General features: G+C 40.4%; 1 protein-coding gene and 1 long non-coding RNA gene across 4 annotated transcripts in view; one reads left to right on the top strand and one right to left on the bottom strand.

The window, feature by feature from the left end:
- Window positions 1–17,157, bottom strand: part of NMNAT1 (nicotinamide nucleotide adenylyltransferase 1) — a 182,027-nt gene that overhangs the window by 14,279 nt on the left and 150,591 nt on the right. For all 3 annotated transcript variants that reach the window (XM_069241176.1, XM_069241174.1, XM_069241175.1), the window contains one exon: window positions 15,235–15,371. In XM_069241176.1, the coding sequence (XP_069097277.1) occupies window positions 15,235–15,371 (137 nt within the window). The remainder of the gene's footprint in view (window positions 1–15,234; window positions 15,372–17,157) is intronic.
- Window positions 1–17,157, top strand: part of LOC138301090 (uncharacterized) — a 128,885-nt gene that overhangs the window by 83,870 nt on the left and 27,858 nt on the right. The window lies entirely within an intron of this gene.

Genomic DNA, 17,157 nt, shown 5'->3' with positions numbered 1-17,157 from the left:
GGCCGTGGGCTTTCGATATATAGTTGTCTCAAGATGATTTTTTTTCTACTTTTAGTTGGACATCTAAAAAGGAGATAGTATCTCTACTAAAGATAGCATCTAAATAGATGTTAAGTTGGTTGTTATTTAGTACATTTATGTATTCCAACAACAGTTGTTCTGTGCCGTCCCAAATAATAAACAAATCATCGATATATCGCACCCACAGTATCACTCTATCCATATAGATGTTGTTACTTTCTGACCATGCCACCTCCTTCTCCCACCAGCCCATATATAAATTGGCATAGGTGGGAGCAAAGGATGCCCCCATAGCTGTCCCTTGTTTTTGTAAAAAGCTTTCATTATCAAAAAGGAACAGATTTTGTGTAAGGCAGAATTGTAGCATCGATAGGAGCATATTAGTATGCTCCAGGAATTCAATGGATCGTGTTTGTAGAAAGTACCTACAGGCCTGTAATCCATATTGATGTTTAATGGATGTATATAAAGATGCTACATCCATGGTGACCAGCAAGTAGTCTTTATGCCATGGGATGTCATGTATCTTGGTCAAAAAATCATTAGTGTCACGAAGGTAGTTCTGTGACAAAGGTACATAAGAACAGGTCCAAATATCGTGAGGTGTTCTCGAGTAATGATTGATTCATACTGACTATTGGTCTACCTGGAGGATGGGTTTTGTTCTTATGAATTTTAGGTAGGAAGTAAATACATGGAATTTTAGGATGGTCAATTTTCAAATACATAAGCTCATCATAATCCATCAATTGCTTAGTATACCATTCATTTAGCATATCATGATATGTCCCTTGGTATTGGGGTAAGGGGTTGATCTTTAATTTCTCGTAATGCTCTCTGTTCATCAATTGCCGATACGCTTCTTTAGTGTAATCAGTTGTATCCATGACAACAATGTTGCCACCCTTGTCTGAGGGCTTAATGACAATAGAAGAGTTCAACCTCAGTGTATTTAGATCCTGCCAATCTCGTTGCGTAAAGTTAGATCTCGTCTTTCTCGATGTCTTCAAAGAGCCCTTACTACGAAATTTGTCGATGTCATTAATCACTAACTCATGAAATATGTCTATCAAATTGCCACTGGGTAGTGGGGGATTAAATCTGCTCAACAATTTTAGATTACTTTTATCATGAAGGTTAGTTATAAATCCCATCTGGTTAAGCGTATCTGTACTCTTGTTTGTATCATCGTGTATGAAACATCTAGCTTCATTGCTGTCATGATCTAACTCATTGATAGCTATCAATTCTGAGCTATCAGCAATATTGAATCCAGAGAGTCCAGCCCTCTGGTTGACGTTGTCTACCATTCGATTTATATCTTTGTTAGAGAAATGCTTAATGAGACGTAGTTTGCGAACAAATTTGTACAGTTCAATACGGGTGTTAACATAGTCCCATTGAATATTAGGGCAAAAGCTTAATCCTAAATCAAGTATACAAAGCTGATTGTCTGTCAAGGTACTGTGCGAAATGTTCACCACAGTGCTCAAGTGATTCAATTTATTGACTGATCCGGGATTAAGTTCTAATTTGATTGTTGGTTGCTTCTTCTTCTTGCCCCGCCTCGTCTTCCGCTTCCTCGGCCACGCCTGCGATTTTGCCCAGGAGGTGGCGTGACCATTTGCATGAGGCGCATTTCCCCCTGAAAATCCAGTTTATTACGTGGTATCTCGTCAGCAGAGGACTCTATTTCTGAACTGTCATCTGCAGATATGTGTTGTACAGCACAATCAGCCCCACTCTTGGACATATCTTTGGTTCTTGCAGTATCATATTTTCGAGCAAATGTATAAATTCTTCCATGCTCATAATCCATCTTATCTCTGTTGAATTTATGTGCTTTACGTGATTTAATTTCTTCTTCCTTGTATTTGATCCGTTCTTCCATTTTCGCTAGCTGATTAGAAATTTCTTGTTGGTTGGGCATCTTTTCTAATTCTTTTGTAAGTTGTTCAATTTTAATGATTTGTTCCTCCATGCGTCTCTTGGCTTGAGTGATTAGGGTTCCCATGAGTTTGGTTGAGCAGTCTGCTGTTTGCATTCTCCATTCCTCCAATAAATCTGAGTCTATATCTCCTAAGGTGGGTAAAATTAAAATACGTAGACCTCTAGGTATTCTACCACTTTCGATGTATTTAGTTAATGAGGTCATTTCCCACCATTTTTTAAGTTCAGAAATACGTGCTTTTTCTAATTGATGTATAATATTGGAGGTAGTTTGTATCTGAACCCCCATGGGTCCACTGCTAATTTTCGAGTTGTCAAACAGCTCGGCTGCTGCTTGTTCCCACAATTTTCTCCGTTCAGCCATTTTGCATAGGGTTTAACAATGTCTTGTTACTGTTCAAATGTCAGATTTCTAACTCCTAACAAAGAAAGCGAAAAATGTAGAATAGAGGGATATGGACAAAAATTCTATAAAACAGGACTCTGTGTAGATATAGACCTTTCAATAGCTAAATACTGTGTAGTTTGTGGATTGTTTCAGATTTTAAATTAATCTGCTTCTGTAGGACAGGAAAGCCGTGTGTCAAACGTCAAAGTAAATTCTTTCCTGCCGTTCGTTTTCCGTTTATTTTCCGGGCCGTGTGCCAATTATTCATACGAACGACGAAACGCTGATATCAAGCCTGTCAATCTGCTCGGAGGACCGCGTTCATTACCCCACGGGCATTCTCCAACCCCCCGGGGAAAGGTAACAATCCAACCGTGTCAGTCCGGCTGTGTTTTCCTTCGATTGTCGAAGGCACGGTGCTGAGTGAGAAACAATATCCAAGTTCCTCCAGTAGTACAACCACGCGCACTCAACCGGCGTGCCAGCCGTCTCGCGTACCGGAGACCACGTTTAAAATATTTCTTCAACAGATGGACAGATAGCCATCTGACGGCTGCACCGATCCCATCAAGTATCTCCCAAATCTCAAAATCGATTAAATCCAATGCGCTCGTATCTAGTTCATGAATTTATTTTCTTATACAGGTAACACAGAGTCCTGAGTGTGATGTCTGTCAACGCGTTTCGGCAAAACGCCTTCTACTGGACAGTTTGGCTGCTCAGCCAACATCATTTACATACAAATTTTAAGTCCTTCATTTATTTCCATAACACTTTAGTGTACTGACAGAGCGGCGGCCATTTTGAAGCATGCAATGATTATTATTTAAATACAACACTTGATAAAAGAATGAACCTACATTAATGCTAATACTTTCAGAAAAAATTAGAATTAAAGAGTCATAAATATCAAATATAATAGAGAAAAGGCAATAGCTTCCAATAATTCATAATGTTCGGTCATATAAAGACATTACTGAAATGACAGGAAAAGTAACAATATAAATATAAACGAAGGAACTGTAGTATCATATTTTTAAATATTTTGGTAGTCATTCGTTATATATGAATATAATTATTACTAATTAATATCCTGTATTAAAATTCTATTTGACTATATTGTAGTGCTTAAGTGTATATCTAATGCCTATATAATCAAATCTGATTCATCTCTATCCTTATCTGTATAGCAGGTAATTCTATAGACACATGTAGATAGGTTGTATTCAAGTAAGGCCTCAGCATAAAGTGCAAAGTGCTAAAAATCTATACTAATAATAAGTGCAAACAAGCATATAAAGTGCATCAAAGTGTTACAAAACTCCAATTAAAACAACCAATTCTATTGATTTCTTGGTCCCATATCATATTCCATATATATATATATGTATCTCTATATGTGATATTACCTATTCTGCATTTGCCAAGTTACAGGGAAGTGAAATTGAACAATCATCATCAATAGCACAGTACAGATCTATATAATCATTCATAAGACCTAATCACACCTAAATTTCATCAAACTATAGTGTGAACTCAGAATAAGGAAAGTTACTCAGTCATATCCACTTTACAAATTCTATCATGGCATGTTCATATGACTTAATTATGATCTTTTCACCCATCATTAAAAAGAGAATGTAAATAAAATACTGCTAAAATAGCACTACTATTTTTAGAATTAGAAAACATAGGGAGTCTCTTTCTAAAATGAGAATATATATATAATAATCCGGTCTTCTTTATGGCGCTTATGGTGTGCTGTTTCATGCTGGTGCAGTTCGGGGGAATGGACCTTTCCTCTTAAAATTCAAAAACAAAACAGTTGAGACAATTAAGACCATTGTAAAACAGCACTCCAGGAGAATAACTTGCTCTTTTCTTTATTTGCAGTCAAGGGTGGTTGGTGAACCTTGACTGCAAATAAAGAAAAGAGCCAATTATTCTCCTGGAGGGCAGTTTTACAGTTGTCTTAATTGCCTCAACTGTTTTCTTTTAGTCCCAAAAGGTCCAGATAAGGCGCGCTTACTTTATGTCGGTGCCTACGCCAGGGAAGGACCTTTCCCTTGAATTCATCTTCACACCAGCTTGACACTTATGTCAAAGACGCGACACTCACAGGATTGCACAAATCTCAATTTAATATATGAAATGATCCCATATATGATTTCATATATTAAATGAAGATTTGTGCAATCCAGTAAGTGCAGCGTCTTTGACACAAGTGTCAAGCTGGTGTGAAGATATATATATCCTCCAACAAAGCGGTCCTAATTGCAGCGCACTTCTCCAGGCTGGTGCACACATAAGGGACGGACCTTGCTTATTCATTTTACCAAACCAAATAATTGTAACTCTGTTGCACTCCAGGAGAGTTTTTCACTTTATTCTTGTTAAGTATAACACCGAAACCACCACTGACGCGTTTCAACCAACAGGTCTTGCTCACAGCTTGTGAGTGCCTTTTCGTTGTCTTATTCTTGTACTTTTTCCAAACACAGCAATAGCAATGCATTATGGGAAACGTAGTGAAAAAAAATATTAAAAACAGCTAATTCAATCCAATCCTTTTGTGCATAGTCCATATGAGAGCAGAAAGTGCATCTCTCATTTAGCAATGGTGCAAGGAATTATTAATAGTATATTCAAAAAGGCCTTTTTTTGGTAACTGCTCATCATGTCATGTCGACATTCGCCATTGATACCCCCAATACAGCATCTATATAACTAATCTTTCGAGTTTAGAGTAATACTAATTATTCTACAATTATGTTTCTTCATATTATATCCATCCTGGTACAGTGACACTCTCCTTTTAATTTGTCTCTTACTTTTCCTATATTGTCTCTATATAAGGAGTCCCCTATTATCATTAATCATATTTTCTCTATATTTCTCAATATCATCTTTTTGACTTCACTGTCCCCTTTTAAACATTTATTTGTTTAACGTTCTAGAGTTTTTTTTGTATGTATTCTTTTTTGTGTCACTGTTCTCTCCACATATGCTGTGTTTTTAATCCATGTTATCTCTCAACACTGTATTTTTGGTAATTCAAATATCTTAATCAACTTAGTTATAATGATCAGATTTTCCTTTTATAAGTGGCTGTAAAGTTCTTCGTCTCCATTTAAATCCTTCGGAGTCTTAGTTCTTAATTGTATGATCAATCGTGATTCCAGGCGCCTTAGTTTTAATTCTCAATCTCCTCCTCTTTCATCTTTGTCAATACTTGCAATGTCAAAGAATCTCATATTTGTCCAATCTTTTCCATCATGTGTTGATAAATGTTTTGACATAGCATAGTTCCGGTCTTTATTTTGTACAGCTCTAATATGCTCCAAAATTTGTTTCTTTAGGGGACATATTGTGCTTCCCACATATCGTAGTCCACAAAAGCATTCAATTATTTACGCAACATAAGTGGTATTGCGTGTGATCTTTATTAATCACCATCTTATTGCCTTTAGAATCTTTACATTATTTTGTGTTTATCCCTATGCGACATGCTTTACATTTCCCACAACATATGAAGCCATTTCCCTGAGTCATTAACCAATTTGATGGTTTATTCATTTGAAAATGACTTCTTACCAGGAGATCTTGTAGTGACTGTACCTTTTTGTATGTGATCGTTGGCCTAGCTCCAAGCAGGTTTCCAACATCTGGATCATTCTTTATTATATCCCAATATTTGTTAAGAATGCTGAGAATTAAATGATTTTCTTTGCTAAATGTCATCACCATTGTTATATATGGAAAATGTCACTTACCCAGTGTACATCTGTTAGTGGCATGAGACGCTGCAGATTCACATGCTGTGCACATCCTGCCATCTAGTGTTGGGCTCGGAGTGTTACAAGTTGTCTTTCTTCGAAGAAGTCTTTTCGAGTCACGAGATCGAGGGACTCCTCCCCTTTCGGCTCCCTTGCGCATGGGGGTCAACTCCATCTTAGATTGTTTTCCCCGCAGGGGGTGAGGTAGGAGTTGTGTATTATAGTAATAGTGCCCATGCAATGGAGTAAATATGTATGTACATAATGTGGTTTAAAGCGATATATTTACAAATTTACAAATGTTCAAGATCAACTTCAAGCGGCTACAGGCTCCCGGGGAGGCGGGTGGGCGCATGTGAATCTGCAGCGTCTCATGCCACGAACAAATGTACACTGGGTAAGTGACATTTTCCGTTCGATGGCATGTGTAGCTGCAGATACACATGCTGTGCATAGACTAGTAAGCAGTTATCTCCCCAAAAGCGGTGGTTCAGCCTGTAGGAGTTGGAGTTGTTTGAAACAATGTTCGTAGTACTGCTTGTCCTACTGTGGCTTGTTGTGCTGTTAACACATCCACGCAGTAGTGCTTTGTAAACGTATGAGGCGTAGACCATGTGGCTGCCTTACATATTTCAGTCATTGGAATGTTTCCTAGAAAGGCCATGGTAGCACCTTTCTTTCTAGTTGAGTGTGCCTTTGGTGTTATAGGCATTTCTCTTTTTGCTTTGAGATAACAGGTTTGAATGCATGTAACTATCCATCTGGCAATGCCTTGTTTGGGTATTGGATTCCCTGTATGAGGTTTTTGGAAAGCAACGAACAATTGTTTTGTTTTTCAAATTTGTTTTGTTCTGTCAATGTAGTACATTAACACTCTTTTGATGTCTAATGTATGTAGTGCTCTTTTAGCTACAGAATCTGGTTCTGGAAAGAACACTGGTAGTTCTACTGTTTGATTCAAGTGGAACGGTGATATGACTTTTGGTAAGAACTTAGGGTTTGTTCGTAAAACTACTTTATGCTTGTGTATCTGAATTAAGGGTTCTTGTATGGGAAATGCTTGTATCTCACTTACTCTTCTTAGAGATGTGATGGCAATTAGATATGCTACTTTCCATGTTAAGTATTGTATCTCACATGAGTGCATGGTTTCAAACGGTGGACCCATGAGCCGTGTTAAGACAATGTTAAGGTTCCACGAAGGAACTCGTGGCATCCTTGGTGGGATAATTCTTTTCAGACCCTCTATAAAAGCCTTTATGACTGGGATCCTAAAAAGTGATGTAGAGTGCGTAATTTGCAGATAAGCTGAAATTGCGGTGAGATGTATTTTAATGGATGAAAAGGCTAGCTTTGACTTTTGTAAGTGCAGTAGGTAGCTGACAATGTCTTTAGCAGATGCGTGTAATGGTTGTATTTGTTTATCATGGCAGTAATGAACAAATCTTTTCCACTTATTTGCATAGCAATGTCTTGTGGTTGGTTTCCTTGCCTGTTTTATGACCTCCATACATTCTTGTGTGTGGTCTAGATGTCCGAATTCTAAGACTTCAGGAGCCAGATTGCTAGATTCAGCGATGCTGGATTTGGGTGTCTGATCTGTTGTTTGTGTTGAGTTAACAGATCTGGCCTGTTTGGTAGTTTGACATGCGGTACTACTGATAGGTCTAAAAGTGTTGTGTACCAAGGTTGCCTTGCCCAAGTTGGTGCTATTAGCATGAGTTTGAGTTTGTTTTGAGTCAATTTGTTTACTAGCTATGGAAGGAGTGGGAGAGGGGGAAAAGCGTATGCAAATATCCCTGACCAACTCATCCATAACGCATTGCCTTGAGACTGATCCTGTGGGTATCTGGATGCAAAGTTTTGGCATTTTGCGTTTTCTTTTGTTGCAAATAGGTCTATTTGTGGTGTTCCCCATTTTTGGAAGTAAGTGTTTAGTATTTGGGGGTGAATCTCCCATTCGTGGATCTGTTGGTGATCCCGAGAGAGATTGTCTGCTAACTGATTCTGAATCCCTGGAATAAACTGCGCTATTAGGCGAATATGGTTGTGAATCGCCCAATGCCATATTCTTTGTGCCAGGAGACACAACTGTGTTGAGTGTGTTCCTCCCTGTTTGTTCAGATAATACATCGTTGTCATGTTGTCTGTTTTGACAAGAATGTGTTTGTGGCTTATTATAGGTTGAAATGCTTTCAACGCTCGAAATACTGCCAGTAGTTATAAGTGATTTATGTGAAACTGTCTCTGCTGAGTGTCCCATTGTCCTTGGATGCTGTGTTGGTTGAGGTGTGCTCCCCACCCTATCATGAAGGCATCTGTCGTTATTACGTATTGAGGCACTGGGTCTTGGAAAGGCCGCCCTTGGTTTAAATTTATATTGTTCCACCATTGAAGCGAGGTGTATGTTTGGCGGTCTATCAACACTAGATCTTGAAGTTGACCCTGTGCCTGTGACCACTGTGATGTTAGGCACTATTGTAAAGGCCGCATGTGCAATCTTGCGTTTGGGACAATGGCTATGCTTGAGGACATCATGCCTACTAGTTTCATCACCATCTTCACTTGTATCTTTTGTTTTGGGTACATGGCCTGTATTACATTGTGAAATGCTTGTACCCTTTGTGGACTTGGAATGGGAATCCCTTTTGTTGTGTTGATTGTCGCCCCTAAGTATTGCTGTGTTTGACACGGCTGAAGGTGTGACTTGTTGTAGTTGAGTGAGAAACCTAGTTTGTGGTGGGTTTCTATGACATACTTTGTGTGTTGTGAACACTGTTCTTGCGTGTTGGTTTTGATTAACCAATCGTCTAGGTACGGGAACACATGTATTTGCTGCCTTCTGATATGAGCTGCTACTACTGCCAGGCATTTTGTAAAAACTCTTGGCGCAGTTGTTATTCCGAATGGCAACACTTTGAATTGGTAATGTACCCCTTGGAATACAAACCTTAAGTACTTTCTGTGTGAAGGATGTATCGGTATATGGAAGTATGGATCCTTTAGGTCTAGTGTTGTCATGTAGTCTTGTTGTTTGAGCAATGGGATTACGTCCTGCAGTGGCACCATGTGAAAGTGATCTGATTTGATGTAGATATTTAATGTTCTGAGATCTAATATAGGTCTTAGAGTTTTGTCTTTTTTGGGTATGAGAAAGTACAGCGAGTAAACTCCTGTTCCTCTCTGATGAATTGGTACCAGTTCTATTGCATCTTTTTGTAACAACGCTTGGACCTCCAGTTGTAGAAGATCCATGTGTTGTTTTGACATATTGTGTGTTTTCGGTGGGACATTTGGAGGGAATTTTAGAAATTCTATGCAATAACCATGCTGGATAATTGCTAGGACCCAAGTGTCTGTTGTTATCTCCTCCCATTGTTTGTAGAACTTGGTTAGTCTCCTCCCCCCCCACTGGCGTTATGTGTTGGGGATTTGTGACGTCGAAGTCACTGCTTGTTCTGTGGAGTTTTGGGACTTTGGAACTTTCATCTACTTTTTGGGAACTGTCCCCCTCTATAGTGTCCCCGAAAACTTCCCCGCTGAAATTGGCTCTGATAAGTGGGCCTTGTTTGTGAGGTTGTGGGTTCCGTGCTTTGTCCTCGAAACCCCCCTCGAAACAGTGATTTACAAAATGTGCCTCTGCTCTGTGGGGAGTAGAGTGCGCCCATGGCTTTGGCTGTATTTGTGTCTTTTTTTAGTTTTTCGATAGCAGTGTCCACCTCCGGCCCAAACAACTGCTGTCCGTTAAATGGCATATTCAGCACAGCTTGCTGTATTTCCGGCTTGAATCCTGATGTACGCAGCCATGCGTGTATCCTTATGGTCACTGCTGTATTTACTGTCCTAGCAGCTGTATCCGCTGCATCCACTGCAGAGCGTATTTGATTGTTCGAGATGCTCTGTCCTTCCTCCACCACTTGTTGTGCCCTTTTTTGGAACTCTTTGGGCAAGTGTTCAATGAAATGTTGCATTTCCTCCCAATGAGCCCTATCATATCTCGCCAGCAATGCCTGTGATTTGGCAATGCGTCATTGGTTGGCTGCTTGTGCTGCAACCCTTTTCCCCGCAGCGTCGAACTTGCGACTCTCTTTGTCTGGAGGTGGTGCGTCTCCTGAGGTGTGTGAGTTCGCTCTCTTGCGAGCTGCCCCTACTACCACAGAGTCTGGTGTTAAATGCTGCATGATGTATACAGGGTCTGTTGGTGGCGGCTTGTATTTCTTCTCCACCCTTGGAGTTATGGCCCTGCCCTTCACAGGCTCCTGAAACACCTGTTTGGAGTGTTTTAGCATTCCAGGTAGCATAGGGAGACTCTGGTACTAGCTATGTGTGGATGATAGTGTGTTAAATAAAAAGTCATCCTTGATAGGCTCTGCATGCAGGGTGACATTATGAAACGCCGCTGCTCTGGACACCACCTGTGTGTATGCTGTACTGTCCTCAGGTGGTGACGGTCTCGCTGGATAACAGTCTGGGCTGTTATCTGATACTGGCGCATCATAAAGATCCCATGCGTCTGGATCATCCTGACTCAGTCCAGTATGAGTTGGAGACTGCATCAGTGGTGGAGTGGCTATCGGTGATGGTTGTGTTGAGCGTGGTGGAGATGGTGGCGGGGTTACTTGTCTTGCCACCTTTGTCTGTGGCTGCTTGTCTTTCTCTTGGAAGGCAAGTCTTCTTTTCATCCGAATTGGGGGAAGAGTACTTATCTTCCCTGTGTCCTTTTGGATGTGGAGCCTTCTTTGAGTGTAATCTGGCTCCATTGACTCTAGTTCTTGTCCGAACCTATGTCCTTGCATTTGTGAGGACAGTCCCTGTTCCTCTGTGTAGGAACTTGATTTCGGTTCCGAGGCCGGATGTCTCGGTATGGAAACTTTTTCGGCAGTCTTTTTCGGCTCCGACGCCACTTTTTTAATTTTCGGCGTTCCAGTCTCTCAATGCCGGCCTGCTTCGGTGCCGCCCTCTCGGTGCCGAAATTGCTCTGACCCGCTTTCTCGGGGTCGAGTTTGCTCTGTGCCGGTATCTCGACCGGAGTCGGATGCCTTCGACACATGCATGCCCTTTTTCAGTGCCGATGGTCGGTCACCTACTTTCCGGGTTAAGCCATGGCCTGCTGGCGGTGGCGTCCCCTGGGCTTTAGTGGACTTTCCGTGTGTTTTGTGTGTCGACGTCTTACTCACGGTTTTCGGCGTCTTTTCGGGATCGACCTCGTCCGAGTCCGAATCCTCGATGGAGAAGGTTTCTGCTTCCTCCTCCAAGTGTCTTTGTCCTGTCGGCGCCGACGCCATTTGTAGTCTTCTCGCTCTTCAGTCTTTTAATGTCTTCCTCGACCGAAACGCTCGACAGGCTTCACAAGTATCTTCTTTGTGTTCTGGAGACAAACACAAGTTACAGACCAGATGCTGATCTGTATAAGGATACTTGTTGTGACATTTGGGGCAGAAGCGGAATGGGGTCCGTTCCATTAGCCTTGAAGATGCACGTGGTCGGGCCGACCAGGCCCCGCCGGGGGATCGAAAACCCCAAAGGGCCCACAGAGGTCTTCAAAATTCGGTGTCGATCTGTTGTAACTAACCAGATACCGAACGCAAACAATACCGTCGAATTTTCCGAGATTCTAACTATCTTTCCGAACCGAAACGCGGAGCGAAAAGGAACACGTCCGAACCCGATGGCGGAAAGAAAACAATCTAAGATGGAGTCGACGCCCATGTGCAATGGAGCCGAAAGGGGAGGAGTCCCTCGATCTCGTGACTCGAAAAGACTTCTTCGAAGAAAAACAACTTGTAACACTCTGAGCCCAACACTAGATGGCGGGATGTGCACAGCATGTGTATCTGCAGCTACACATGCCATCGAACATATATATATCTATTATATTTATGTTACAGAGTGGTTGTAGCCATTTTTGTCACCGTTTGATGGATTGCCATGATAACTTTGCAGACCTTTTGCTTTTTCTACATTGGCATACAGGCAAAGTTTTGCGGTGATTTGTCAAAGTGGAAACAAAGAAAAAAGTGGGGTCCCAAAGCATGTTTAGGTTGAGCATAGCAGCACGCAAGCACTGCTTTTCCGACGTGTTGGTATGTATCTGGGCTTTTAACCACGCCCACCGATCACTATCACTCGTTCATGGGCTTGCCTTTCAAAAATCCTTTGTTCTCGTTCGTAACTGCTTTACGTTTGTTCCTCCTTAGGGCGGTTTTGTTACTGCCTTGGCCATCGACCATGTTACATGGGTAATTGCAGTTTTGTCAATAACTCTTACTGTGAGCAAATTTCTTTTCCCTCTAGTCTCTCTCTTCGTCCTCACAGTAGCACTTTGAATCGGCTTGCTTATGTCAACTGTTTAATTTTTTATTTTCAGTTGTGTGGCAAGAAAAGTCCAGTTAAGAATTTACAATGCGAGTAGCTCTAAAGCGAGCTAACGCAAGACCATTGCATTGCAAATGCTTGTTTTCCCCAATGCATTTTTAATGGACTTTTCAGATGGATGTAGCGCCAAAATGACTGGACGGATTTGAATAAAATTTGGCAGAATTACACATTATGGAACGCAGATGATCCTTTTTGGTACTACAGGTAAGCAGAGGCAGTACTTTTAACGTTATAAGGTATTTTAACATAGTAATGTCTTTTTTTGTAGTATTTTCACAAATTTCCCTGTATTTCTTGAAAGTACTGCGGTACATAGCAATGACAAGTCATGTCATTATGTGACTGGCTAATGACTGCGTTTACTAAAGTTAAAGCTGCCACGTTGTTTTTAGATACACTTTGCCTGTGATCTGCGTTTCACCCTTTGATGTAGGTATTAGATTTGAAATGTTCCCCCTATCTATTACCACTTTATTGAAGGGGTAACAGGTAGGAAAAATATTTCTAAGTTTCTATATATTGAAAAACAAATGTACAGAATACTACGGGACTGCCTCAGAAGTATTGTGGTACCAAAAAAATATATATATTGTTTACAAAATTAATATTACAGTATAGTCCCGTATATTTTACATATATGGGGTACGACAGTGTATTTTCTATTTTTATATGTATAAATCTTCAATAAAAAGTCTACAGAGTAGCGTGGTAATACCTACAAATTACTGTGCTACATAAAAATATGTTTTTAAAGATGAGCAGTTCTCCCTAAACTGCTGTAAAAATACACAGAAAATTATAAATAAATTTCTCTGCCTATTGACACTTTAATGAAGTGAGAAAAGGTAGGGAACAACAATAAATTCTACTGCTTACTTAGATCTAAGACCCAGACGCAGAAGACAGACAAAATGTGCAAAAAATGACATGATGCCTTTCACCTTTGGTGAACACAGCCATTAGCCAAACACATACTGCCTTATCATGTGCATTGTATTGTGGTATACCGCAACCTTTCTGCAGCACCATATATAACTATTTTCAACATTACAACTTTAAAACTACTTCCACTATGCACACTTACCACAAAAAATTACCATTTACACCAAATGATATATTTTCTTGCCACATTACATTTACATCCGTTAACACACTTTCATGTTACATCTGTTTCAATTATCACGCTTCCCTGAATGACACTACACTTGATGCCACTCATCTCTAAGTTATTACATGCCACATCACTCCACTCTACATCATTCCACTAAATGCCACTACACTAATTGCTCCTACGCGATATTCCGCTCTATGCCATTCCACTGTGCACTACTTGTGTACACCACTGCACAATACGTTTATTCCTCTGTTTGGCACTCCACTCTACAACAATCCACTGTACATCATTTCACTCTATGGCAATCCACTCTATATACCAGACTCTACACTATTCCACTGTATGCAACTGCACTCTGTACCATTCTATTGTACGCAATTCAACTATAAGCCACTCCACTTAATGTCACTACACTGTATGCCAGTAACTCTCTACGACAGTCCACTCTATGCCACTCCACTGTACGTCACTCTACTCTGCGACATTCCACCGTATGCCACTCCACTCTAACAAGGTGTTCCACTGCACTGTGTTCTTACAAAAGATATGATTTGGGATGTCATAAGTATTATTGTAAATAATATCATTTTAGATGGTATAACTGATAAAATATATAAGGGTATCAGCAGTGCATGGAGAAGACATGAGTTATAATTAATACTGAGTAGCTGCCGAGTTGAATACACTGTGTATGGAGTTGCAAGAGTAAATTATTATAAATTAAAGATATAAGTTTAGAAATTTAAATTTTTGTATACTTTAACTATTCTTTGTAGCTAAAGAATAAATAAAGTTATATACATTTAAAGGTGGTACGTAAATTATAAATGTAATGTATAACTTCACCTGAAGAATTTCTAATGTTTATGTATTTTAAGTTTGGTTTGTATAAAAAGAATAAGGTTTTCCTAACTATAACAAAGGTTTCCTAACTATAACAAAGCTTTGGTTTTTACCTTCGGACTCTGATCTTGACCTGAGCACCTGGGGTATTTTCTACAGGATAATTTACCCTCTGAGAAACCATAGCTAACACCCTCTCACTTTCATCCTTGCAGAGAACTCTACATCTTTATCCAAGAAACATTCCCTTCACAGTATTGGAAAGGTCTTCAAATGTGGGGAGAGGGGTGACTTTATCCAAGAGGAGCATTTATACTACAAGGAAACAGATGCAAACATCATCCTTAAAACACTGCTGTGTTGTTACTGATAGAAAACAGTGGTTTTGAGCATCTCAGTAATAGGCTATCGATAATCCATCCACTGTATTTCCACTCATGCCCTTGCCGGAAGTGGGTGTCAAAGTAGGATGGGGAGCAGATGGAGGACTCTAAGTAACCCTAAAGTCCCTCCAGCTATTTCTGATACATTGTGGACACGTTCATTGATTCCAGGTTGCCACTAGCATGTTGGCAGACATATAATGGACTTTATTTTTGAAAGTGGCAACTGAACATCACTGCAATGTCTGACCCGCTCAAAATATAGTTTAAAGAATAATTATGAGAAAATATGTTTGTCATTCAGAGAGACTTGAAGATTTTGTTTGTTTTATACAAGTTGAGAATGGTATTAAAGCATGAAGACCATTGCACTATTGTCACCTTTTCTGTCAGAGCATATTCTATCCGGCTCGTCCTCATGGTTCTCCAGTTTCCTTTTCTGCCCTTTCTTTACGGGGATGCCACTGTCTGGTGGGGATTTCAAATTTTGTTCCACTGCCAGTTTCTGTTGGTGGTGTCTGCAATTAGGAACAAAATACTAAAATACAGTAAAATAACTCCTTTTCCATTTATCAAGTGAACCATTGTTATAAAGAAATAATGACTTGTGCTTTCGCATTGAACACCTTGGTTATAACAGGCTTTGTCACAGGGAATAATTGGGACGCAGATTCTGAGGATCCATACAAAGTTCAAAATGTTTTCATGCACTGTCTCCTAAATCCAGGAGATCTAGAGTTCCACCCAAGCTAGAGAAACACTGGTTCAACAATGGCACTTACTGCCTAACAGCAGTATAGAATTAGCTGATGTTCTGCATGGATAAACCCAACATTGTTGCAAAGGTAACACCACACAGTGTTCCGTCACACCATGGCAACGGCTGAGGTAGAAAGCATAGTGATTACCAGTTTACAGTGACACCAGGTGTTCAACCACGGAATGGTGCTGACGGACACTTCTACTAGCATACTGTTACTGTTCACCTCTGTCAGCTACTAACAAATAAATTAATTCAAGTTACCCCAGCTCCATAAAAAGGCATGCTTACCCAGTGTACATCTGTTCGTGGCATGAGACGCTGCAGATTCACATGCTGTGCATTATCCTGCCATCTAGTGTTGGTCTCGGAGTGTTACAAGTTGTTTTTCTTCGAAGAAGTCTTTTTGAGCCACGAGACCGAGGGACTCCTCCCTTTCGGCTCCATTGCGCATGGACGTCGACTCCATCTTAGATTGTTTTCCCCGCAGATGGTGAGGTAGGAGTTGTGTATATAGTAAAAGTGCCCATGCAATGGAGTGACTATGTATGTACATAAAGCGTATAAAAATAGTATATATTTCCAAGTTTCATCAACTTATAACGGCTACAGGCTCCCGGGGAGGTGGGAGGGCGCATGTGAATCTGCAGCATCTCATGCCACGAACAGATGTACACTGGGTAAGTGACATTTTCAGTTCGATGGCATGTGTAGCTGCAGATACACATGCTGTGCATAGACTAGTAAGCAGTTATCTCCCCAAAAGCGGTGGCTTAGCCTGTAGGAGTTGAATTTGTCTGAAATAATGTTCGTAATACAGCCTGTCCTACCGTGGCTTGTTGTGTTGTCAACACATCTACACAGTAATGTTTTGTGAATGTATGGGGCGTAGACCATGTGGCTGCCTTACAGATTTCTGTCATAGGTATATTTCCTTGAAAGGCCATTGTGGCGCCTTTCTTCCTAGTGGAGTGCGCCTTTGGTGTAATAGGCAGATCTCTTTTTGCTTTAATATAGCAGGTCTGAATACATTTCACTATCCATCTGGCAATGCCTTGTTTGGATATTGGATTTCCTGCATGAGGTTTTTGGAAGGCTACAAACAATTGTTTTGTCTTGCGAAATTGTTTTGTTCTATCAATGTAATACATTAGTGCTCTTTTGATGTCTAACGTATGTAAGGCTCTTTCGGCTTCTGAGTCTGGTTGTGGAAAAAAGACTGGGAGTTCCACTGTTTGGTTTAGGTGGAACGGTGATATAACTTTTGGTAAGAATTTTGGATTTGTACGGAGAACCACTTTGTTTATGTATTTGTATAAAGGGTTCTTGCACAGTCAATGCTTGTATTTCACTTACTCTTCTAAGAGATGTGATAGCTATTAGGAAGGCTACCTTCCAGGTTAAGTATTGCATCTCACAAGAGTGCATGGGTTCAAATGGTGGACCCATGAGTCGTGTTAATACAATATTGAGGTTCCACGAGGGAACTGGTGGTGTTCTTGAGGGCATGATTCTCTTTAAACCCTCCATAAATGCTTTGATGA

Source organism: Pleurodeles waltl, chromosome 6 (assembly GCF_031143425.1).
Source record: "Pleurodeles waltl isolate 20211129_DDA chromosome 6, aPleWal1.hap1.20221129, whole genome shotgun sequence".
NCBI classification, from domain to species: domain Eukaryota; kingdom Metazoa; phylum Chordata; class Amphibia; order Caudata; family Salamandridae; genus Pleurodeles; species Pleurodeles waltl.
The sequence above is the reverse complement of the archived record's forward strand: the minus strand, read 5'-3'. Positions and strand labels throughout refer to the sequence as shown.